Source organism: Ischnura elegans, chromosome X, assembly GCF_921293095.1.
Source record: "Ischnura elegans chromosome X, ioIscEleg1.1, whole genome shotgun sequence".
Lineage (NCBI taxonomy): Eukaryota > Metazoa > Arthropoda > Insecta > Odonata > Coenagrionidae > Ischnura > Ischnura elegans.
Window position 1 is genome coordinate 70542042 of NC_060259.1, and position 26228 is coordinate 70568269.

Sequence of the window (26228 nt, forward strand, 5' to 3'; positions counted from 1 at the left end):
TACGTGCGATAGTGTATGACGCGAAATTCAAAGTATTCGAGGTATTCGAGGCGGTACTTTTCGCATAACTATTCGAAACCTCGAATATCGAATACTAACTAATATTCGAGGTATTCGAGTATTCGCGGATACTATTCGCACATCTCTACTAAAAACCTATCACGGCACATTTTCTCCCGAATATCGGTACTCACACTAATTCTGACCTCCAATCGTTAAAAATCGTGTTAACCCTAATTGCGCCCATGTGGAGAAGAAGGCCCAGCCAAGTTTCCAGTTCTCTCTGTCTAACAGCTTCCAATCCATTATGCCCTTAGTGAAGGCCCTTGGTGAAGGATTTTGGAGGAAAATGCTTACAGCATTTTTCTCCGTCTATGAGAGGATTATTTCAAAGAAAATATCATTTGCAAGTTGAAATAATCTCTGGGAGTGCCGCTGGTAGGGAGGGACTCCAACCTTGAGCCTTAAAAATTATCCAGCAAAATAGTACAATTTGTGTAATGGAGTGTTGCATATGTGATTAATACCTTAGTTTTTATGAAAATTAAGACTGTATCTGTACCTAACTCTAGAATGTATTAATGACCTACAAAATGAAAACACCATAATGATCAGAGGACAAGTAATTGATGCGGAGCAATGACTGAGAAAATATGCCGTAAAATTAGGAAAAAAACCCAAATTATGTAAAAAAACGTAATTTGCAATAATTATTTTAAAATTATTAATAAAGTATAAAATACGACCTTTTGGACCGCATGGAAACATTTTTGAATAAAATAGTAAGTTTGAGACGGGAATACACGTTATTAACAAAAACTAAGTCTGATAATATTTTTTGTGGTTGTACATAAGATATGAATAAATTAAAAAATAAGATAAAAATACTATTTCAAGGGAATAAATAATGGTAAAATGCCGTAATGCTTAAAATACCTCTGAGTCTATTTTTTTCCGCAATTTCGTTTACAAAGCTAAGGAAACAAATAAACAAGTAAAAAAATACAGACCAATACTGTAGATAATGTAATGCAGTGTTGCATACGCCATTAATATGTTATTTTTTTATGAAAAGGAAGAAAATCCGCAACTAACCCAACACGTACGAATAACTCAGAAAATGAAATAAAATAGAAATGAATAGAGGATTGGTAATTGACCTAGGGAAAAGAATGAGAAAATATGCAGTAAAAGTAGGAAAAAGACCCAAAGAAAATCACCCAGGATAAACGTAATTTGCATTAATAAAAAATGTTCCTAGCAAAAGAAATTCAAATATAACATCATTAACTGAAGCACCGCACTAAGATCATTTTTTTTATAATGTAGTGAGTATGAAACGGAGATAAATATCTTCAATAAAAAAGTTAGTCTAATCATAATTTTTGTGATAGCGCATAAAATATGAATAAATTAAAAATAAAGGTAAAAAAAACAAATTTAAAAGAATAATCCATATGTAAGACATGATAATGATATTTACGATAAGAATGATGAAAAAGAGACGAAGGAAATGAAAAGAAAAATCTCAACCTGCCAAATTGTTCCAAAAACAGCAGTAAAGTAAACAAAAAAACACTAAAAATGAAGGAGCACGTAGAACTAGAAACAGACACTTCCGCAATGGTGTAAGGTCAATCCCGAACTGCGGGAGGGTGAAAAAGTAACGCTAGGCACGCTCGGAGCACCCTAGTGACCAGCGGAAAAACGTACTCCCGAAGACATACATTTATGTCATCCGCCTGAGTGGAAAAGCCCTCATGACATATATATATGTCATCCGCACTGAATGTGTTAAAAGTGTGTGGCAAGGGGTGTTAGGACACCAGCCATTTACACATGAAAAGGAATTTGGAAAATGGAAAGGAAATTGGAAAATGGAAAGGAAATTGGTGCAATTTGATGGTATTTGGCACCCTTTTCTTTTTTGTGCCTGTGGAGATATGGCTGTTGGATTTGGAGACGTGTAAATAAATTGATACATGCTATCCATCATATCTACTCCCCCTTTGTTTTTATTATAAAATAGGATGGTCGCTGGTATTCCTTTATTCGCTACGGAAATAGCGTCGTCTGAGATCATGCTGCTGAGTAAAAGTACATTATTGTTCTAATTTGCCTGATTCTACGTAAGAGTATGGCCTAAGGTATTTTTGAACACTCGCGTTGAATGGATTGCATGGTTTTTTTAGGGGTTATGGATATTCGTGCGTCACGCCTGTTTTTTCAGATCGTCCGTGCAAAGAGGTTTTCCATTTTCTTATGATTTCCTGACAGCTGGATGGATGGAAAATAATTGTTACAAGTTACATTTATTCCTGAATTTTTGTATGTTTCGGTCACTTTAGTACCTATTTATTTCCCCAATGCTTGGTTTGATGGCCAATCATCATCTTTGCCACAATATGGAAATTCATTTAGGCTGTATTTTCATTTCACATCTGTAAAAACCCAGTACTCGATTCCAAATTTGTCTGGTTTATTTGGAATATACCTTATAAGTGGACTGCTGCATTTTGTTGGATAGAGCTGTGCATTTGCTTTTACGCCAAAGTCACCATCGGATTCACTATCTTGGACTTCGTCGCTTCCATCACACGCAGATTTTGATGGATTAGTCAGAATGTCCTTGAAATGATGTTTCCGATTCACTTCCAGATTGATCTTCAATATTCCCTTCAGCTATTTGAATCGCGACGATTCTCTTCTCTTGATATAATTCTCGACTTCTTACTTTCATCCTCAACTCACTACTGATATGCATGCGAAAAAATCTACAAACGAAAGCGCATTATGGTAGAATCTTCTCCAGTTGCATTGGAGGTATAGAGAGCTGGAGAGCATTAGAAATTCATACAAAAGGACAAAAATTTCAGAAGTAACACTAATTGCCGTTCAAAAGGCAGAGACTCAACCGTATCCTGATTCGTATCTTCCAAGAACTTGCAGTAATGCTTCTACTCCGACCTGCATGCGGATTCCAAGGGTTGGATTTACAGTAGAATTTTACAGTCCACCCAATTCCTCCGCTCTCTCAAAAGGAAACAGGATTTTTCCCCAGGGCGCAGCGTACAATCATCCCGCTCCAAAACCCGACGGGGTCAGCTGGCACTAATGCTGGACACACGGCAAAGGGACAAGGCCAAGTGACAGTGCCGTCAGGCCAGAAGAAATGAAACAGTTTTTCGTAAACCTGATAAGGCAATTTTGAAAATAATGTCTCTAAGAGCTCTGAATCTTGGCTGACGGAACAAAAAGTCATGGGATAGGTGACAATTTTCCGGTGTGGGTAATGCAATAATCATTGAACAATAAATAAAACAAAATTAAAATATCATAATTACATGAATTTACGCCAATCAAGGATTGGAAAAGTTTTATTTCCCTTTGCCACCCGAAAAATATCGAAAGATTGAGCACAACAAGTCGCTATGCCTAGGTTTTCGAATACAGATAGGAGCCCTTAGGACCAGGAGCCAGATAGGAGGACAAAACGGGCATTGAACCGTGTACTTCCAAGTTTCAAAATGAAGCAAATCATCTACCACACAACCCTCTTGCTGATTATATGATATACATGGCACAAAAGTGTCCACAGGCAAGAAAATAGCGTGAAAACAAGTTGTGGGTCAAATGACCCTTAGCCGTCCTTCTAGGTATAACACGTCATAAAAATTCAAAACAAAACATTATAGTTGAATTTTCACTAATTTATCAAAATATAGACCGAAATGAACAAAGTGAAAAAGTTTCAAAATTTAAAAAAATATTTCAATAAGAGAAAAATGAATTTGAATCCTGAAAATGGCCCTTGCTGTCCTTCTAGTGTTAATGAATATTTCACTTTGGCGTTAAGTGCATACATTTTCTATTTTAAATGCCTGTCAGTGGAATGCAATATGTTAAACAATAATTTTGATGAAAATGCATAACTGAAAATTTGTTAAAAAGGGATTGTGATGGAAGTTTTGCCCACTTCTCGGGGTGCATTACCAAAGACTTAGGAAGTCTCCTTCAAAACGAGATTATTTCTCTGGCTTCTTGTTTTTCATTTTTATCCTCATTTATTTCTCCCTGCACCTATTACTCATTTTCCCTTCAATAAGCTTTCATGTGGTGTTTGCATAGTGAGATTAATAAGTTTTGTTGAGAACTTGGTTATTTACTTTCAAAGTATGCAAGTAAATACAGCAGACTCGCGATTATCCGGCTGTGGTTAATCCGCGGCTTATCCATGAATGATTTTTACACTTCTTCCATGATTCCCGCGATCTTTATAAAAAAAATAATCGGTCACAAAAGCACCGGGATATTTGCATTTTAATGCAAAACTACACCGGCCTTACTATTTCCATTTGTATCCTCTTCTTAAAAGGGAATTATTTTATTTACTTTTTGACAAGGAATGTTTCAAGTTTACTTGGACGTCCGCCCTAGAATGCAGACGATGATCAGGGGCAGGAAAAAATACCTTGTGATTAATTTTAGAAGATTCCCCAATAGTTAACCCATCGCAAAGTAAGACAAATCTCGCCTATGATGTATAATCCTTCCTTCAAACCAATTTTTTGAATCCGTGATCTCGCAGACACATGTGCGAGGTTTTTGGAAACCGGGCATTACATGGAGCAGTGGGAATATGATTGCAATCATGTTTTTGCCGTCAAAAAGATCGCGGTCGGGAAAAGATAAGCTGTGAATGATTCTGGAAAGAAACCTAAAGTAACAGACAATGCACATAAATAAATTGTTTGATGTACATGAATTATGAAAAATAAATAAAATTAAAGTGAAAAATTGGATTATCTGTGTTTTCCGATTATTCATGCCGCCTCTCATTAGCCCAGATAATCGGGAGTAATATCCGTTATTTGATATTAAGTTGCAATTTCATCCTATTACTTAGCATAATAATAGGGTGGTTTCCTATTTTTCTGTTGCCTGAATTGAAAGATTATTCCTCCTGGAGTGCATATTTCATGCTTTTAGATTTTTAAATGACGGTATCTATTTTTAGTGATTAAATGAAAAGTGAAAATTTTCAAGCGAGCTAAAACATGACAACTAAGTATGAATGCTGGGAAAACCCATGTGACGTCATTCTAGTTCCGGCTGCCACCGTGTGAGGCCACCTTGGTGTGAGGCTATGAGCACTGCTACAATGCAGGCTGCTCGTAGGTAGCACTTGGCTTAAATAAGAATGATTAATACCCTATCCAATGAAGGAAACTTACCGACCATAGGCCATTTTAATAGGTGATTATTAAGAGGTGTTTCCCTGAGCTCTGTGACTCATGCATGCATTGGTAATCTCAGACGATGTAAAACTCCTGACTTCTCGTGTAGCATCTAAGTCCCTGTGACGTCACATGGAGTGGCATCACATGGCCACCAATCTGGCCTTTTTCAGAACAGGTTAAAATTGACCATTAACATTCGTCTAAACTGGGATATCTAAAACCAAATAATTTGTATGCCATGAATATACTAATGGTGGGAAACGAATCGCTATCAATGCCTTTCGTTTTCTTTGATGATGGGAGCTACACTATTAATGAGAGACTATATTAGTATTTTTTACAATTGCAGATTAAGTCTCAGGCGACTGGAGGTTTTCAAGCATTTATTATACATTACCGAGAAGATCCAGATCAACAGAATCTCATTGATTGGATTCAAGAAGATTGGGTTAGTATGAGTGTTATTTTCCCGTGTCAGTGTTGCTTTTTGTGTGTCTATGTTTAGTGATAGTGACTTGAATCATTCATATTGTGTGCTACGTGCATCTCATTTTTTCCAAAACATTTTGTGTTTGTGTGTTTATATATATTTTTTTCTGCCACTTCGGTCATCATAGAGGTGGGTTAAACTGTTCATTTTTATGAACTGCTCACTTTGAACCTGTTCAGTAAAAAGCACAGTTCAAAATATCTGTTCGTGGCATATAATCAGGGTCATTCAGGTAGAAAATACTGTTTTTCGGACGGTTTGAGTAAATGAAGGCTTAGTGTGGTATCATATGGTTTGTGCAGCTTGTAATAGTAATTTCAAGCAAATTCTGGTCCTTTACTTGGTTATCCATGTGCAGGACAATATATTCTGTCCACTTGTAGAGTAACCCAGAATTAATATTTATCAACCCAGCGTCTGATGTTATTCGCGTATTTAGCACCAGAAAAGTTTTTAAATGCTGCTCTTATGAGCAATTTAGACTTTCATACGCAGCTAACTGTTCTTTATAAATATATATTTAGTGTTAACCTCATTTGTGGATCTCTCTCTTAGATATCTTAGGTATCTATTAACTCTAACAATGCAATTAACTGTCAATAATAGCTTGCGAAAGACGGTGAGAAATACAGTGCAACCTCGATATAACGACACCCCACAGTGCACTAATAAACACTCGCTATAGCGAATTGTCGCTTTACCGGAGGTGGAGCAAATAATAGTCAATATACCTGTTGTGAACAGATATACAGGAACAGGAGTGGTGCGGCGACAGATAAACATCTATCCGATAAACGTAAGCATAAATCCAGGCGAAAGACGATATTTTTTTGCATCACTAAATTTCCTTACTCAAATAACGACTAACTATTCAAACAATTTATAAGCGCCGCACTGAATAAAAATCATGCAAAGCATTGTTTCGTCAATCATTATATTTATCGAACGACAGTTTACCACATAAATTTAAGACTGAGCACTCACTCCATTAACTTCATTTCTAACAGATCGCTAGCAATTACAGAGGTTAAGGAGTCTTGATGAATGTCTTCCGGCGGTGAAACCCTCGCTATGGCGAGAGCCAACACCGAAAGGGTCTCGTAAAAACGAATTTTTTTAACACGCTTATTATAGGGTCAATTGACGGTGCATCGGCTATCTCTCGTAATAGCGGGGGTGTCGCTATAGCCCGTACTCGCTTTAACGAGGTTCCACTGTAATCAGTTTCATTGCTAAATTAGTACTTCTGGTAGAATGTAAAAATATAGTGGTATCTGTTACACCCATGGAATTCCTTAACATCCTTAAATGTTAAACATTGAAAGCAAAGAAAGAGTTAGCCCTTTTGAGGTGTATTTATGTGCAATTAAGCGAAGTGGTCACAATAAAATACATAAAATGTGGCCACGTGAAAAACCTAACATCATAAAAAAAATCGCCGTAGGTAACATATTGTTTTCATTCCTTCGAAAATGATGGATATATGCCTCCATAGACTTTCTCTGGTAAAGTACGAAGTCCTTCCCTAATTACACTGCAAACAAGTAATTTGAGGAAAGTTAGAGCTAAATTTGTGTCAAGTAATATCATCAGTTCACATTTCGTAAAGCAGCAGAGTAAAATATAGATTAACCTTGGTTAAAAGTTAATATCATCACGAATAATTTAATAACAAAATAAATAGTGGATATAATGCAATTTAACAATCTCTGTTTAAGTTTTCTTTGCGCTGAAACAGAGTTTTTGCGTTAATATAATTAATCAAAATAAAGTTTAAACGTAATATTTACATTAACTTTGAACCGTAGCAAAAATTATGAACAGATAACCGAGCCATAAATTGACCACGAACCTGAACCATCACATCCTGTTCATCAAACGCGAATGTTCAAATGAACACAAAATCAAAATGAACACGAGAGCTCAAATGAACAGCCAGAGGAAACGAACGGCCGCCAAAAAAAGAATGCCCTCCGAGAAAAGAAAACGGCTGTGAAAAAGAACTGCCTAAAACAAACCTAATAATTTGAACACCTGTTCGAATCGTTCAGCAGCTATACTGTTCATATTCGTTGATGAAGGGGAATGATAGAGATGGAAGGGGAGGGGCTTGGTTGTCTATGATGCACTTCGGCGGCCTTGAATGGTCTGCATCGTAACTGCCATCTGTCAACCACTTCGCACTTGCTGGAGTAAGTTGGAGTTCAAAATACCTCGTTGTGAGCATACCTGTTGAACCGAAAACACCACACTTTTGCAGCGTAGACATGAACAGTGAACAGGGAGTTTTAGAGAACTGTTCGTTTTCAAACCGGTTCATTTCAGTGAATAGTTCGTTTTGGCAGTTTAGTTCTTTTTGACCCATCTCTATGTCATCAGTCAAGTGATGTACCCACTAGACTGCCTTGCTCCCCTGAATCTTTTTTGTACACTGATGTATTCTGACGTGGTGCAGCCTGTTCTATCAGGTTTTCATGTGGTATAATTGGAAAGCCATTTTTAGATTGGATCTGTAAACTATATTAAAGTTGAAACATCTATTTACAGCTGCAGTGCTGTGGCATTGAAGGGCCAAAGGACTGGGATAAGAACAATTACTTCAATTGTTCTTCAAAAGATGTTGGAAGTAGGGAGGCGTGTGGAGTTCCTTTTTCTTGCTGCAAGCGGAAACCTAATGCAAGTATCTTGTTTTGCTCCTTATATTATATTTACTTCAATTTCTTAGGTATGCCACCCCTTCTAATTTTAGGCTGACTCATTTTGGTAGTATGAATTGCATTCACAAGTGATTCTTAATTTGCTATGTCTGGAAATGATTCACTTAGTGTGTATTGCTGGTTAATCGACTGTTCTTTTATTTTAGGAAATAATAAAGAATAAACAGTGTGGTTATGACGTCCGGAAACCTGGTTATGTAAGTAACTTTCATGTTTTATAATATTTTGGAGTCTAATTTGAGATTTCAGGTGAGATGGTGTGGAAGCAATGCGTGACTGCACGTGGGAAGTGTATAAAAATTCCACTTCTAAAATTTTTAGTAGGACCGGTTTCGCTTTTTACAGCATGATGCTGTTGGCTTTTTATGAAGTGATGCTGTTTGCTACTTGAAACATGATTTTTGATGCTGTAAAAAAAGAAATCAGGGGTAGAAAAAATTTAAATAGTGGAAGTTTTCAATATTTTTCAGTTACAATGGGAGTACATCAGAGTTGCATTACTGTAAAAATGTGAAGTAGCTTTGTGTGTGTAACCCTAGGCTCAACAGATTCAGGCTTCAATTGGTGGAAGTTTGTCACATTTAAATAAATAAAAGATCGTAGCACTTTTCCACAAAATCTTTTACTGCACACAATGCATTTCGGCTCACTGAGCCATCATCTGGTACAAGACTCTTGTACCAGATGATGGCTCAGTGAGCCGAAACGCGTTGTACGCAGTAGAACATTTTGTGGAAAGGTGCTGCAATCTTTTGTTTATTTAAATATGTAATCCTAGGAATTTTCCTGGATGAATACCCACGTTTTTAAATCCCTGAGTAATTATGACATCCTTGATGTTCGCCGCCATTAATGGAAAAATCCCTTAAAGGTCAAACATGCAAATACTCTCTCTAGTCAACTGCTAAGGTTACCTGGGTTGAGATTACACTCACTCACACACTCTGTGGGCTCAACGAATAGGGCATAAAGGGAGGTCAAATGACCTTTGGTAGGTGTGGAGCAAGGGAAAGTTGGGTTAAATTGCCAGCATTGAATTGTATAGAGAGGAATATGTTGACTGGTTGTGCAGGGGGTGATAACTTCGTTTTCAAAACCAGTCAACATATTCCCATCTTTGGCAACTGTACATAACTCTAGTTAAAGCATGTATGGAGTGTGGGAAGGAGTTCTTCTGTGCATATGTATGTCCTTCTGGCCATTTTGTATAAAATCAAGAAACATAATGTTTGTACCAAATAGCATTTTATTCTGTAATGAAAAGTACCATACATTCTCAAGTACCACATGCCCTTGTGTAAGACAAGCACCTTGTTTTTTTTTTGGCAATGAATTCAAGAGATGAATAATTTCAAGAAAGTTTGCTCAAGATAACGTTATTTCTATTAGAAAAACTATAGGTCTATGCAAGCCTCAATTTAATGAGGTTTGAAGGAGAAGTGCTGCTTTACTCCTGCTCGATTTTATGATTAATATGGTCAACAATCCTAGTCTCCAGCTTTTTTTGATCTCCATCGTAGTGGACATAATTTCTCCAGGGCTTGTGATATTATGATGTTCATTAAAGTAGTATTAATTCCCATGTATTTGTGTTACAATTTCTTGGATGTCATGGCTCAAAAAAGCAAGGAGTCTCCTAGTTCTTGGCCTAAAATCAAGAAGGAGGCAGAGCCTTGGTTTCGGCATAGGTTCTACTAACAATGCACGCACAAAATTTGCATGTATGCACATAGGCCACGTCAAGCACTAGCACATCTCCAATAAGTTAAATAAGATATTAACACATTAATTAAGGCCTAGTCTGACTTTCACGATGGCTTAACATTATTTTCATGATCAAAATTGTGACCATATCTCATCGTCTCCGATGCAGATGGACATTTGACTGAGTATTCCGCAGACACGCTAGAGATACATATCTCCCAATGCAGTGGGTCTTCAACTACCATCTTCTACTGTCTCCTGCCTTCCCCTCTTTCAATATAGATTCTGACGTCTGTAAACGTTAGGGACTTGCCTCATGTAATAGCAATGAAGCATATGGGAGTAAAGCAAATGGACCTGCTCGAGTTTTAATCGAGTTCTTTCCAGTATTTATCTTAATCTTTCACGAAAACAATACAAATATGAAAACGAATACAGTGGTGGATGGGACCCTCTTGAGCACCACAACCGGCAGGGAAGGATCAAAGAAATAAGTAATTTCTCTGCAGGAATTGATTCCATTGCAGTATATGCTCTCCTGTTAATATCATTTTAAACGTTAATACTTGGGTGAAACACTCATCCTTATATATGACCAACACATTTTTGACACTGCTTACAAAGGGAAAAATAGGTACACATCGTGCACTAGAAAATGTGGTACATATTTATGTGGTGGCAATTCATATAATTGATTGTTTGAGGCGTAACTTTGTGAAAGTGATTCATTATTAAAATTATAAAGGAGATGTGTTAATAAATATTCATGTGAAAGCACTAAGTTCTTCTTTTTAATTTTAATAATTCATATAATGTTATATTTTATGGTGATTCTTTACTGCTTTATAGCCAGGTGAAAGGAGCATCTATGAGCGAGGATGTCTCCGTGCTGGTGAGGAATGGGTGGAAACAAACTTAGTCCCAGTGGCTGGAGTTGCCGTGGGTGTTGCTGTCCTACAGGTATGAATGCTCGCATTGTCTCTTTTATTTTTTCCCCGGAAAACAAATTTTGCTCCTCATTGATATCTTTTCTAATTAAGATTTTACAAGTCCTTCAAATGCTTGGAAATTGAAATCATTGTTTGCCAAAATGTGAGTTGTGGTGGATTATTTTTGGAAAATTTTTATATTTATTCTGTGTTTTATTATGAGCTTAAGAGTTAGTTTTGATAAAGTAATATCAATTTCACTAAGCCCATATTCAATTTTGCACATATTCTTCTTTCATTTAAGGTTTTGATATAAGAAGTATTGATTCTTTCGTAAATTCCACAGCCAATGTTTTGATCTTCAAAAGTATTCCAGATTGGTTTTCCAGATCAATGCTTGTATTGGTTTTGGTAGTTGCCGTACTTAAACTGAAATGTTGGTTGTAACATTTATGTAAAGAATCATTATTTTCATGACCATAGCCATGAAAATGAGTTGGTGTAATAGATAATGCTTGAGGGAATACTTTGCTTGTGGTCTAAACTCTAACTATTCCATTTTTTCAACAGATATTGGGGATCTGTTTTGCTCAGAATCTACGAGCTGACATATTTGCACAAAAAGCTAAGTGGCACTGACAATTAAGGGCTCCCACTGCAGTCTAGCAACATTATGTCCATTTTCAGTGATTCAGGCTGTCATTTAGGCGGCACAAAAGTTAGGAAACTGAATGGACTTGTTGCTAAAGTCAAAGGTTACACCAGTGGGAGCCATAAAAAATATACTAAGTAATTCTTATTCAACTGCCATTGCTTCTGGTATCCAATGCCCTTGCTCAAAATCATGATTGACTGTCTACAAAAACAGAACTAAATCAAGGAGCTTCTGTGCATGGTTACCATTTGCATTTTCTCTGATCTTTGGCAGAGGTGGACATAATTATAGCCACACCATTATAATAGGTAGTCTTTTGTACCACACAGAACTCTTTAATGTTATCCCATCTTTTTGTCAATGTGTGCTGAAGTGATTTAATGGGCGAGGGGAAGTGGACCCTCGTGTACCCATGATGTACTTCCAGATGTACTCATGGGATCAATTTCCTCCCATAGCATCGGAACTTATTTTAGGTATAATGGTGCGTTTTGATGCTAAAATTTGTTTGTTGGACCGTGGTGCTGTGGATTTTAATGTATTTATGGTGCTTTTGTCAAATGGTGAATTTATACTGCAAAGTTATTATGGACAATCTGATATTATTTAACCATGACAATTATCGAGGGCATTATGTTTAACTGCCTCTTAGTATGGTTAATGCCCCAGCTGGAGGCAGTTAGTTGACGTAGGTGGAATGTGTTCTATGTTCCAAAATTCACCTATGATGAAATTCTAGCTTTTACTTAATGCTTAAAAGAAGTGACTACTTTTTACTGATATTTTTTCTTGAATTTTTATCTGAACTTTATATGATTATTTGATGTTTGGAGTTTAATTTTACACATGTTTAAAAGCATTTAACAAGCCAATCCATTCCTCAGAAATGCTTTGAGTACTGCCAATTTTGAGGGAAGTGCATCCATTTCTCAAATAACTCTTTCCCTTCTCTCAAATTTGTTTATTCGCCTAATGGTGGGAAGGGTTTTTACTTTTATTTTTATCACCATCATTGTTGAATTGTACAGATGGTTTTTACAGATGCCCAAAGGAAAGGGAATGAAATGAAATTTCTCCTTCATATTTTTACATTGGGAGCACTATTTCCATGAAGTATGATGGTCATTATTCGACACTAATTTTATTTTACTCGCTTTTCAACTCTTCGACTTGAATGCTTTGCTGTCATCCATTATGTCGGCTAATCTGCCATTATAATTCTGTATAAAGAAGAAGCATTTCAGCAAGTTTTTCTTGATTGAATCAGTGATTGCCAATGCCATTATTCATCGGTGTATAACATATATTTTTCCTTGATATTTTGACCACTTTTTCAGGTATAATCAATTTAAAAAAGATGTTATTACTATCTAGATGATCTATCTTTGAATTAGTAAAATTTAAATGGCTGCTGCAGAAATCCATGTTTCTCTTTTTGTAATTATAGCATGTTTCGATTGCCTTATAAGTTTGTTTGCCAAGATTTGATTTGTAGCCATTTAATACCTATAGTGAAATATGCTAATTAGGGCAGAAACGAGGAATCTTAAGTTGGTATTCTAGCCCATTGGTTCCTTAAAAGCAATCCTTTTACCTAATGAAGAGGTGTGTCGCATAGTGTACTGCAGCAATGGTATGCTAATTACTCTTTCATATGTCCTCCATCGGCAATAATCTTCTTCGCATATCTTAAGTCAGCCTATATTTTGTCCTGTCCAATCTATCCTCTCCGGAAAATCATTAGATTTTTCTTCTCCATAAGAAAATCTTTCCTTTTCTGTAAAAACATGAAATTATAGTTTCGCTATTAGTGGCCCACGCTGCCCAAATGACGGCATTGGGATTTTCCTATCCTACTCCTTCCATCCCTATCCTTTCCCCGGAGGCATCCTTGGGGTTCTTATCACAGCGGCGCCTCCTATCCTTTTTTCTTCCTCAGTCCTTCCCCTCCCGAGGTGTGTGGGTGAAAAGACTCACAGAGGCCTTGCAGACCTGGAACCCTCGGGAGTGTAACCCCGAAAGCCCACCCTGGGACCTCGTTTCCATTGTCCCATCCGTCCTCTCTGGGTAATTCTCCAATACCCAGAGGCATTCAGGAATCATGTGGATTCATATGTTAGCACCAAGCAGCAGATCAACATTTGCACATGCCTCTTCTGGTCCTTGCAGAGAATTTGGAAGTTCAGCAGCAGCCTAGCTCCCATATGGAACTTCACACTTCAAGTCAATGTTCTGCTGATAAATTCAGATCAAATGTCGTTTGACCCTGCTTTCTCAGAAACAAAATGAGTATTTAAATTTATGTGAATAGTAATTTACTAATTAAATTGACTTTAGTAAGCTATATTAAAATAAATTTGGGTGTCTTCAATCTCTCATAATTTTAAATGAAAGTTTTACTGGAGTTCTAAACTTTAGTTAAATTTTTATTTGTTCTCAAGGGTTATGCTGAAAACTAGGGTCTGTGTTGTGCACTGATTAATATGGTAACTAATTTTTTAATCAATTAATAGTCATTATAAAGGCTGAGGATTCTCTATCTTAAATTATCCTGGAAGGGAGTGGCATTTTTGCCTATCACACTTTTACATCACCTTTTATGCAAACCCATCATCTAATGGGAACTCCCACCCGTAAGTGTGTCATCAAATTATGGGTCATCTTGATGAATTTATTCCCCTTTGAAAGCACAAATTCAGTCCATTTTATGACAATATGCACCCCTTTTTAAGTTCCCAATTATATGTGCTTCCATCCAGTGCTTAATAAATTAATCTCCTATATTTGATTTATTCGTGTAGAATTTTAGTGGAAGGTAAGATACCTTCGTTGGCCTAGTATGTGAGTGATGCATCACTAGTTTTAATATTCCCCTAAGTGAGTTACTTCTTGACTTAGTCCAAAGCACCTAAATTTTCATTCTTGGGTGCACATAGAACAGGAAAGGAACCCAATATGTAAAAAGCAATTTCATTTTAGAGGTGAAGGCCTATTAGGTGCAAGACCATTTATTGGTTCAAATTGTTGGTCCCCTTGAAGTTAACTGCTAACACTCAATGACCAATGATATTATGTGTAAATATCGTGTGTTGAAGACTGAGAATTTTGTGATTGGAAATTATGCATAAAATACCCTGTATAGGTATTCACAATATATGATGTGTTTTTAAAGTAAAATATCAATTATCAAGAAAATGCAGGCTTTTAAGTGAAACAGGTTTCTTTGGGAATACCAAAAATCTTCCTTCTACATAGAATCTTCAGCTAGCATTAATGATTAAAGTAAATGTTTGATGAAGAAAATCTTAAATTTATACAAAAAAAAGGACCTAATAATTTCTCCTCTATATATTTTCTGGACACTGCTTGATGTGTGACATGATATTATTTTTAATTTAATACGGAGGGTGCGGCCGCGGCGAGCGGGGCCACTATATTTTCCCAACCCAGGGGCAAACACATGACTGAAATCTAATATTTCAAAAATAAGAAGAGAAAATAAAAAAAAAGAAATGCTGCCAATCTATGGCATCAACACGGGTATGACTATTAGTTGCCGTCGAAGATGCTGCACTACGGACTGACCCATTTCCAAAATCATCCTCGGGAAGCTCGGAAGATGCACTGACAGCAGTGGTCGTGCTTGCAATGGAAAGACTTCGATGGTGTTCACCAGCCAGATTACTTCCACCTTTCATAACCAGTTCCCTTTCAAGACTGTCACGCTGCTGCTCCAAAACATTGTTCTCCATCACGAGCTTTTGGTAAGCATTTCGATCCTGGTCGTGCTCTTGATTCAAGAAAGCAGTTTCCTCTTCAAGACGTTTTTTCAGACGTTCTTCAGCACTGATTTTCTCCGCCTCAATTTTTTCATCCATTTGCTCTAGTTCAGCCTTCAGCTTACCAATTTCTTCTATAAATTTATCCTTTTCCTTCTTTTCTTCCTTGTTGAGCATCTCCAGCCGGTCTTTCTCCTGTAGAATATCCATCTTTTCATCCCTTTCTTGAGTTAAAGCTTGCTTCAGCTGCTCTAACTCCGCCTCCAAGATCTCCAGCCGTCCGGCCTTGCCTTTCCATTCCATTTCTGATCCTTTCACCAGCTCCAGTTGATCCCTAACATCATTCAACTCATTGTGTACATTTGTAAGGGCCTCTCGTTCTTTTGTCAATTCTCCTATCCTTTGTTGCATGGATATGATCTCGTTTTCCAGTCCCTTGTTGAGCTTCTTGATGTGCTCCACAGAGCGCACCTCTTCCTTCAAATGCCTCAGTCGACGTTTGGCCAGGAAGCATCTCACTCTGCACTGCACCACGACGATCTTGCGCAGAGTGTGAGCCTTCCAGCAACGGGCCAGCCAACCACGAATGTGCCTTTGTATAACTATGGCGGCAGCATTCCTCCTCATTTGCAGGTACTTTCTTCGAGCCAATAGGCCTCGTGCTCTGCACTGAAGTCCAAGGGCAAGAGCCTGAAGTCTTCTGTAACGAACCTGGCACATCCATCTTCTTAAACACTTCTGAATAGTTATAGACGCTCGCAAACGTCGCATGTGATACACTCGCCTCCTGGCGATGAAACCACGAGCATATCGCTGGATGGTCTGGGTTGCTGCCTGCATTGTACGGTACTTATAAGAATAATGAATAACATTCTTAGATAAGCAGATATTAGCAAACATTTATGTGGGTAGGAAAAAATGTGTTAATGGCATTTCCAGAGAAAGTATTTCTTAAAATTTGCATAAAAGCCTAGATCTATGGTGTAGTAATTTTTGTGCACCTGGGAAGTTTAATGTTGTGATTTGATTTTAAAAGACCTCAAAATTTAGTACCACTTAATGATAAAGAGAAAGATTTTTTATATTTGACGTTCTTTCTGGGATAAGTATGTGTCCAGTTTGGAAGGAGAGTTAATGGTTTGTTGTAGGAACCAGCAGCAGTGGAAAAATCATGCAATTTTTTATTATCTTGGCAGCTGTAAGTTAAAGCTCATTTCAAACTGAGGAACTGTAGACATTGGTTAGTGAAAGCAATTTTGTATTTCTTGCCATTAAGTATATGTATGTCTTAATAGATGTATGGAAATATGAGTATTAGGCCTTCATTTTATGGCTGAGAAGCTAGTAGAATACAGCCAGTGATTCTTAAATGTTGTCCTCATTATTTTAAAATATGCTGCCTGTGGTGACCTATTCTCACCTCAAGTTCCCATCATTTACTGCTTGTACTCATCACATTATCTTTTGAAATTATTTCATTTCATCTCTGTGCACAACTTAGTTTTGTTCCATTGTACGCCTATGGCATTTATTTCATAGAGACGACATCCCTCCAATTCATTAGCATTTTCCCCAGAGCAAGCGGCCTCTTCTTATCTCATCAGTAATGAGGATCTCTTTTCTAATAGTTAAACAAATCTGTTGTGTACATTAGGTACCAAATTTAGTTACTATGAAAAGCTTTAGGGATGCATAAATTTCTAAATTAGGAACCAAATTCTTGCATAGGATTTCCCCTCATATTCAGCAAGTTTGCATTCTCTGGAATTAAATATGGAGAAATAACTCTGGTGACATGAGTAGTTCGCGGTGTGACTTCATGAAATTGATTCATTTGTAAATGAAAATCTTTGAAAATTTCACTCATATAACTTTGCTTGACCAGTTTTGCCCCTGTGAAGCATCGTCTGGTTGTTTATGTAGTGGTGACCTTGGTGGTTACTATCTTTGCTGAATAAACTGATGATATTCTCCAATTTGTCTAAAGGCCAGTGCAGTAATAAGGACCTTACCAAAGTAAAAGTAAAAAAATGCTTTGACTGATGCAGGATGTTGCTGATAAGAAATTTCTGTAATTAACTATCTGTTAGTGTTGTCATGGCAGCCTCTACAATTTTGTGTCATCTTTGTGTGTTGTTTTCTGGTTTTTGAGTATAATGTAATCATAACTTTCAGCCAGTCAAATTTAATTACTATTTTTATTGATACTAGGTGCTGGTCTTGAGCATTACTTCACTTCTAAATGAGTTAAGAATAGCAGCTATTTTATACTTCTTGTGAGCCATGAATGTGAGCTATCAAATGAATTTAAGCTTTAGTTAATGTTTCAGTATTGTTTGGGCCCCTATGCTAGCTAATAGTGGTGAATTTCAATTGGATTGACTCTAAAATCAGGTGACCAAGTAATTTATCTTTAAGAGCATGTAATGCATAAGAAAAATACTGGAAAGTTCGGGGGTTGATATCAGAGATTTTTTTCTTAATTTTGCTCCTAATTTGATCGTACTCTTGGATTGATGATATAGTCGTCAATCCTTTGAATTTCATTTTAGCTGTATGTTGGACGTATGTAATGCCTATGATCCCTTGGTTATCAGCTTTTCTCAGGGGTTGATGATATTTTTTTTGTTGCAAATCTCCTTAACTAATTTTAACAAAAGTTTTCCTGCACATGGTGAGAGAATTTAGTGTGATAACCTTCATCTTTAAGTGTTAATGTTACTAATCATTAATGATAAATGTTTGCGCAAACTAAAATTTCGTTAAATTTAACTATTTTATCTCACTAATCCATTAATGTCGTTGATGTTTACCTATAAAAATTTGTAAAATGTTGACTTTCCCAGTGCTTAAATTTGTACATAATTAACTAGAAGAGTATACATGCACTGAAATATATGTCCAATGAATAATTCAATATCCATTTGTGAAAGCATTGTTTTTTATGTCATGTACATTTTTGTATAGCTCTTTTGAGTTTTTTTTATCTGAGGTGTGGTTGGTTTTTTTTTCTTGAATGCTTCGTAATCTATATTAGGTTTATATTTCTTTTTTATTGGTTGGATTTTTTTACTCATGGTACTATTATCTTCAATGTGTATTAAATTTGTGGAAATTCTTTTATTTATTAGGATTATCAAATCAAGCATCTAAAATATTTTTATCATGCATTACACTCGTGCATAATTTTGAGTTAGGCTCATGCATGCTGCCCGTGTCATCATCATAATGGTGGTAATTGATGCAAATCTTTAGCTTCTATAGCTAAAAAAATTAAGCTAAGTGTATAATGCAATCTCATGACTAATAATTAATTTTTGCTAGTTGTTTATTTTAACTACTTGTTAATATAAGTATTACTTTTGTATATATTTATATATATACCTTTATTTGGAAGCTAAAAAGAAGGAATATTCCTCTTCAATGCATCATAGAAAAAATAATAAAATGAGGCATAGTAGTCTACACTTTACCTCACATTTCCTATTTATTTTTATGTGCTAATAGCATAGTATAGCTCTCATAATGCTTTAAGTGGAACTTTCTTCACATGCAACTTAAATTATATTTTGTATTAATTATTGAATATATATTCTTGTTATGATTGGGTAGCCGTAGTTGCTGCAAGCAACAAAATATCTGGCATATGAGGATGGACTGGCTTGTAAAGCATCTGATAGTTTTCACATGATGAACCACATCCTTGAGAGATCTATATTTATTCCTGAGATTATGGTAAACATTTAGTCTATTTTGATGATGACTTCCCTTCTACTGTATAAGAAATAAGAGGTAGTCATTGCTGAATTAAATATTTTTTGTATGTGCAAGGGGGATACAGTGGATTTATTGATGTCTTCAACCCTTTAAAGCACCAATAATGAGTGTAATTACCACACCACCACCTATTAACTTAATTAATGTGATGAAATTGGAATATTTCTGTCACTGACTTTTATTGCCTTATTTAATATGTGAATGGTAATCTGTAATTAATGGAATCTTGGAGCTGCCATTGTGACTGACAAGGTCACCAACATGATGGCATTTTTCTATACCATTGCTGGGTACATGATGAGTATTGAATTTTGAGTATTTGTGCTGAAATAGTTTTGCATAGTATTTATTGTATCCCCAGAGTCAGTGGCATCTTTTCTGTGGAAATATAATAGAATTCTATTTGCACTTGTTACTGTTTAAACAAACTTCAATATTTCATATCACATATATAATCATTGATTGAATACTCATTTTCTGATTTTATTTAAGTACTGTATTTATTATTTCATGTACATTCACTAAGTTTTTCTGGTAAATACTTTGCAAATTCTAAGTGTCTTAGATGAGATTTTCCTCTGATTAATAGTTAAAGGTACTAATACTGACTCAATTTATAAGAACCCATTAAATCTATCCCTCCATCTTTAAAATGATAATGACTCATGCTCAAAGTTCTATTCACTGCTAAAATGTTGGTGAAGGCATAGTATCTTTGCATTATACTGAAAACACTGATGAAATCAATTCATATTAATGCAAGGTGATAGAGTTTTATAAACAGTGGTCGCATTCTGCCATTTCATGTTCACAGTGCTGCTTTTTGGCCATTCATATTGATGTGACATTTTAAACGATGATAGCAGGAATCTTTTTTGTGTTGACATATAACATTTAAATAGCTATGCATTCAACTGTTTTGTGATTCTCTCTTTGTATGCTATGAGAAATTAGGTGTTTTGATGCTGATGTTAACATGATTTTGCTCCATATGTTATAAAAGTTCTTCCAAAGGGCTTTTGTTGGGCCCTTGGAGCCCTATATAGACAATACCAATAACATTCCCAGTAGTGGTTTACACTGCACCAACTGATACTGTATTTTGCAAGATTTTCTGTCATAGTCATTCCTGTCATATTCAATCGATACATGCATTATCTTGTGTGGCTGTTGATTACATTGTTATTTTATTAACAATGAAGTCATCCTATTTACTTGTGAAAAAGCAAATTTGTGATTTTTTGCAGTCACTGATGCGATATTTGTATATACCTACTTACATGTTTGTAAATGGAAGTGCTGGTTAGATTTCAATCAGAAGAGATAATTTGTTAGTTTTGTTCATTATATCATTAAAATACTAAGAATATAGAAGATTGGTGGAAGAGGAATTTATGCTAACCTCAAAGTCTGTGTAAAATTGGCTAATCTTCTGTCTAAATGGAGAAAAGCTATTTATTGTTTCAATTGCACATGTTGTTTGAGTATGGAAGGGACTTTCATCGTGGCAAAAAGTTTGTCCTCATCTGGCTAGAATGCTTTGGTCAGGGCCTCATATGTATGATGTGTGACTGCTTCCATTACAGACTTGAGTAAGATGTCATTGTGCATCTCATAGTTGATGGTAGTGATGAAAAGAATTGCCATGTGTGCTTTAACAACAATTTCTCATTTCAGTACATATATAAATATTCCTCTCTAATTTGTTAATCTTTATTGTTGTAATATTAATTAGCCGAATGTCCAAATTTGGATGATACACAAACTATCTAATGTTTTTCAAGCATGGCATAGCCACCTTATCTTCTTTTATGTTTAACTTATTTAACAAGAGAAATTTATGGCTTTTTATATCCAATGCAGTTGTTATCATTCCATTTAAATTTATGTGAAGATGTGCTATTATGCTGAAAATACAAGTTTTTGTCACAACAGTAGTCAAAATCTACTCTGAAATTGAACTTTGTTTATGAAAGAAATGATACTGATCTTTCTGTGTATATGACACTTTCATAAACTGTTTCCTGGTACACTTTTGTATGAAAGGAAGGACAAACAATTCTTCCTGTATGTGTCTGTCAATTTTTTTATTGTGCGAGCTGTTTACATAATTTTTTGAAATGCGTTCATGGATTGAAAGAAATGTCTCATGGAAATTTTTAACTGACAAATTTGTTTTCTTGAATAAATCTTTGTACGCATAGAATAATCTGCCTGCCTATTTTATTTTCATCTGAGTGAATTACTAAGTTATCAAAATTGACCGTTGTCACCACTTCTCCTGAAAACTCACCAACAGGTTTCCAATTCAGACCCTTGTAATTGATATTAAATATCTCGATCTCGTTGCTGCCCTTGAGTTTTGATCTCAGTTTGAGACTAAAATCCATTTTGGTCTCAAACTTAAATTTTTTACAGCAGAGGGATCATTGCATTGGGCATAGTCAACAAACAGCACACACCTTTCTCTTTCCTACATGCCCCTGGCATTTTACCAAGTTCGTAGTTGAAAATAAATGTTAAAAGGTATCAATTAATCTACAAATGTCATTAGGATTCTTTACGAGGATCTCAAAGGTCAGGGAAGGTCCAAATTATGAAGAGATTGGTCATCATATTTTTAAGTTTTTGATTGTGACAGAGATTGAAAAAAGAGAGGCCCGTATTTTTCCAATTTTCTATCCATGGCAGACTTCCAGAGCTACTGGAGTAGAAAATCGACATCCCTAGTCCTTTCGTAGATAATACAATGACTTCATGAGCTCTTGCCGTGAGGGTAGCCGCTTCTCAGCATCTCCTGTTCTCCTCTTACCTAGCTTGTGTGCAAGTTTTAAATTACCTCAATGCGCTACTGTTATGACAGTGTCACTGAGCCATCATCTGGTACAAGACAGGGGCGGATCCAGTATTTCTTTTTGGGGGGGCACAAGCAAGGTCGCATCCAAGATTTTGTTCTGGGGGGGGCACAAGGATACCTCGTAGTACGAAACGAATGCAATGATGATGGTACCGTATTAAAAATCTTGCATATTTTTTAAGAGTCTTGGGGGGGGCCACGTTTGAAAAGGGGGAGGATTTGACATCTTTGAAGGGGGGGGTGGGAATGGGCATACAGAGTAGAGACAGTGGGAAAAGATACAACTACGGGATGTGGAGAACCCACGTTGGAAGGAGTACTATAGTCATAACTGTAAAATAACGACACGTGGGGAAGAACCATAGAAAAGTGGGAGGGGGGGTTAGGGTATAAAGAGAGGCCGCGTGTCTTTAGAAAGGGAGAGGAGTAAGTAGCGACGAAGGAAAAGAGGTGGGGGTGAGGAGTCCCTTTGGGTTAGCTGAGAAGGAGTGAAAGTTAGCGGGGGTACCAGGAAGAAATTGCCAGCAAAAGAAAATGGTCAAACACAATATGGAGAGAGGGTGGGCGGACGGAAAACACCCTGTGGATGTTGGGGTCAGTTAAGGCGTGGTTGAAGAAAGAATTTGACCATTTGTTTTCGGGAAGGGTATCTTAAGGAGAGGAGAGTGGGTGAAAAACACTTGTTCAGTCATAAGCATATTCATATCACTCTGTACAATTTCGAATTGCTCGAAAACATCAAGTCTTGTGCCTTTACTCTCGAAGTGTAGAATTTCAGGTTGAAAATGACAACAATGCAAAGTCTGTAGTAAGTGTTTGGCGAGAACTGACGTTTCATCCCCATTTTTCCAGCACTGTCTATGTTCTTTCATTCTGGTAATGAAACTTCTGCCTGTTTGACCGATGTAACACATGTTGCATGATTCATAATTAACTTAGTAAATGCCAGATTGATGGATGGAATCTATTTTGTCTTTGTTACGACACAAAACCTTACCGAGAGTGTAGGGGTTGTAGAAAGAAACATTGAATTTATTTTTGGGGAATTTGCGAGGAAGCCTATGTGAAAAATCTCCCACAAACAATAGCCGGCACCATTGTTTAGATTTCTCTGTGATGAGGGTAAAGGAGCAAAGCTGTGAAATGGCTCGCGTTTTCAACTTTCTCTGAAACATTTTGGTAATAATGTTTACACTATAGCCATTTGAAACTGCAATTGATTTAATATTGGAAAGTTCACATCGAAATTCACTGCATCTAACGGTAGATTAACCAATATATGTAACATGGTATGAAATGGGGATAATTTTTGGGAGGTTGGATGGCATAAGTCACTTGGAATGATTGTGTTGCTATAGCAGGATTTTATATATACACCAAATTCATGTTTGTCACCAACTATGGATATGGAGAAATCAAGAAAGTTAATTTGCTTATTGGATTCTTTTTCCACTGTGAAAGTAATATTAGGATGTTGGGTATTTAAAAGATTCAGAAAGTTATCTAATTGTCTGACACTTCCGGTCCAGCAGCAGATGATGTCGTCAACATAACGGTACCAGTAGAAGATATTGGATAAAAGGGGGTGCCCGGAATCAAATAATTGGCATTCTAAATTGTCCATAAATATTTCAGCTAAGGTCAAATTCTTTCTTCACCCACGCTTTAACTGACCCCAACATCCACAGGGTGCTTCCCGTCCGCCCACCCTCTCTCCGTATTGTGTTTGAACATTTTCTTTTGCTGGCAATTTCCTCCCTGTACCCCCGTTAACTTTCACTCTTTCTCAGCTAAACCAAAGGGACTCCTCACCTCCGCCTCTTTTCCTGCGTCGCTACTTACTCCTCTCCCTTTCTAAAGACACGCGGCCTCTCTTTATACCCTAACCCCCCCCTTATTTCACTCTTCTCAACCCCCCTCCCACTTTTCTATGGTTCTTCCCCACGTGTCGTTATTTTACAGTGGTGACTAGAGTCCTCCTTTCAACATGGGTTCTCCACATCCCGTAGTTGTATCTTTTCCCACTGTCTCAACTCTGTACGCCCGTTCCCACCCCCTCCTTCAAAGATGTCAAATCCTCCCCAACACCCGCCCCCCTTTTCTCAAGGGTATAAAGGAGATTTTCAAATGTTTTGCTGTGTCTTGTACCAGATGATGGCTCAGTGAGCCGAAACGCATTGTACACATTAAAAAATCTTGTGGAAAAGTGCTACGATCTATTATTTTTTTAAATATGTCTAACTTCCACCAATTGAAGCCTGAATCTGTTGAAATTATCTCTTGCCTTCTTGATTTCCCTGCGTAATTTATTTCACTCTACGTCTCCCCACCTACCTCTTCGTCTGCGCTCTCATAACTCCTTTCCTCCATTCACCTAATCACCATTTAACTTCTTTGTTAATCTGAGTTTTCTTAATCCCTGCGCTCATGGCCGGATCCAGGATTTTTTCTGCGGGGGTACGAGGTCCGGTCAGGCAAACTCTTCTCATATTTGAGATTGAAAATAACATACAGATTTTACCAGTTAAATAGCATTCCTGTTCGAAATATTCTCTTTATTTGAATATAAAAGTTATTAATATGGGATAAAATGATTGAGATTCTGTAATGCACAAAACGAGCCTAATGATAACTGTATTGGAAATCTTGTTCATCTTTTAAGTGTCTGGGGGGGGGCACGCCCCCCTCCCCTTAAATACGCCTGTGCTTATATGCTTAGTTCCAAGTTAACCTCCGAGCAGTGTGGGGGTCCAAACAAAATTAACATTCTATCTAGTGTAAATTGGATATCCAAGGTGGGAGGAGGGCTATAGATCCACCCTGGATCTGCCACTGGATTTTAACATACCAAAAGCGTATAAAATAGGCCCTAAGTTTAGATCTAATTTTGCATTTCAATTCGTTTAAGTAGGTATATCGGAAAATATAACTATATACCATTGTACAAAGTGGCAACCTCCAAAAATTTCTATTTTAGCTTGTGTGCGTTTCGACCCTATCTCTCTCTATATATATGTAAGCATGTATGTATATCCCCCAATAGGGTGTTTTCCTATTATTTTTTTATGCCAAAATCGAAAGATTATTACTCCAGGAGTATGCATTTCACCCATTTTAGATTTTTAAATGACGATATCTATTTTTCGCGATTAAATGAAAAGTGAAAATTTTTAAGCGCGCGAAAATGCGACGGCTAAGTTTGAATGCTGGGAAAAGCCCTTGTGACGTCATTCTGGTTCCAGCTGCCGCTGTGTGAGGCCATCTTGGTGCACGGTCTGCGCCGCTACGATGCAGGCTACTAGCAGGTTGCGGCTAGCAGGCTGCTATAAGTATTCACTACGATCACAAGGCTCATACCTACTAGCAGGTAGCAGAGTACCCAGCTAGCAGGTAGCGCTTGGCTTAAATAAGGATTATTAATACCTAATCAAACGAAGGAAATTTTCCGACCATAGGCAGTTTTAATAGATGATTATTAAGAGATGTTTCCCTGATCCCTTGCCTCCAATTGCTGTAAATGTGTTTAGCAATCATTTTTATACGCTCCTTACATTTAAAATGATCAACATCTCGTGATTAATATATTGCAATTGCTATTAATTTTACTTGAAGCTTTCATGACCCAAGTGGAGCCAGCAAGCGGCTCTGAGTCCGTGTTGAAGTTGCGGAGCGTGAACTACATCACGCTTCGCTACTTAGCAAGACCCCAAAAAATATTGCTTCCGTTTTCATCAGCTCTCCAAAAACTGCCTATTTCAAACCGATGTCGTGTTATTCTAAGTTGGACTGACAAATGCGCATGAAGAATGCCACTGATTCCAACGTTCACATTATCGCAATTCATATTTGAATTGGCCCACATGTCGCCATTTTACTGAACTCGGAAAATGAGGAGGGACCTCTTGACGGGACACACACTGTCGCGGAATTTGTGATAGGCATTCTGCCAATATCCTCTTAACCCCATCCTGGGATGGCATTTGGTCCTTTCTTAGGTTATGGGGTTAACCCTCTCCACTCCGTATTTCCTCATTCGAATTTTGGCTTATGATGCCGAACGAAACTGCTTTTTACGTGGTT

At 36.9% G+C, this 26228-nt stretch overlaps 2 protein-coding genes across 2 annotated transcripts in view; one reads left to right on the forward strand and one right to left on the reverse strand.

Annotated features, from left to right (window-relative positions):
- The window catches only part of LOC124170595 (tetraspanin-5), a 25497-nt gene extending 12976 nt beyond the window's left edge, over nt 1-12521 (forward strand). The window contains exons 5-9 of the mRNA XM_046549411.1: nt 5590-5688; nt 8278-8406; nt 8594-8644; nt 11001-11111; nt 11651-12521. Of these exons, the coding sequence (XP_046405367.1) occupies nt 5590-5688; nt 8278-8406; nt 8594-8644; nt 11001-11111; nt 11651-11719 (459 nt within the window). The 3' untranslated portion in view covers nt 11720-12521. The remainder of the gene's footprint in view (nt 1-5589; nt 5689-8277; nt 8407-8593; nt 8645-11000; nt 11112-11650) is intronic.
- On the reverse strand, nt 11677-21494 carry LOC124170594 (unconventional myosin-Va-like). Its single transcript, XM_046549410.1, has one exon. It carries the CDS (start codon nt 16412-16414, stop codon nt 15215-15217), a length of 1200 nt encoding a protein of 399 aa, XP_046405366.1. The 5' UTR covers nt 16415-21494; the 3' UTR covers nt 11677-15214.
- Nucleotides 21495-26228: the final 4734 nt, after the last annotated feature.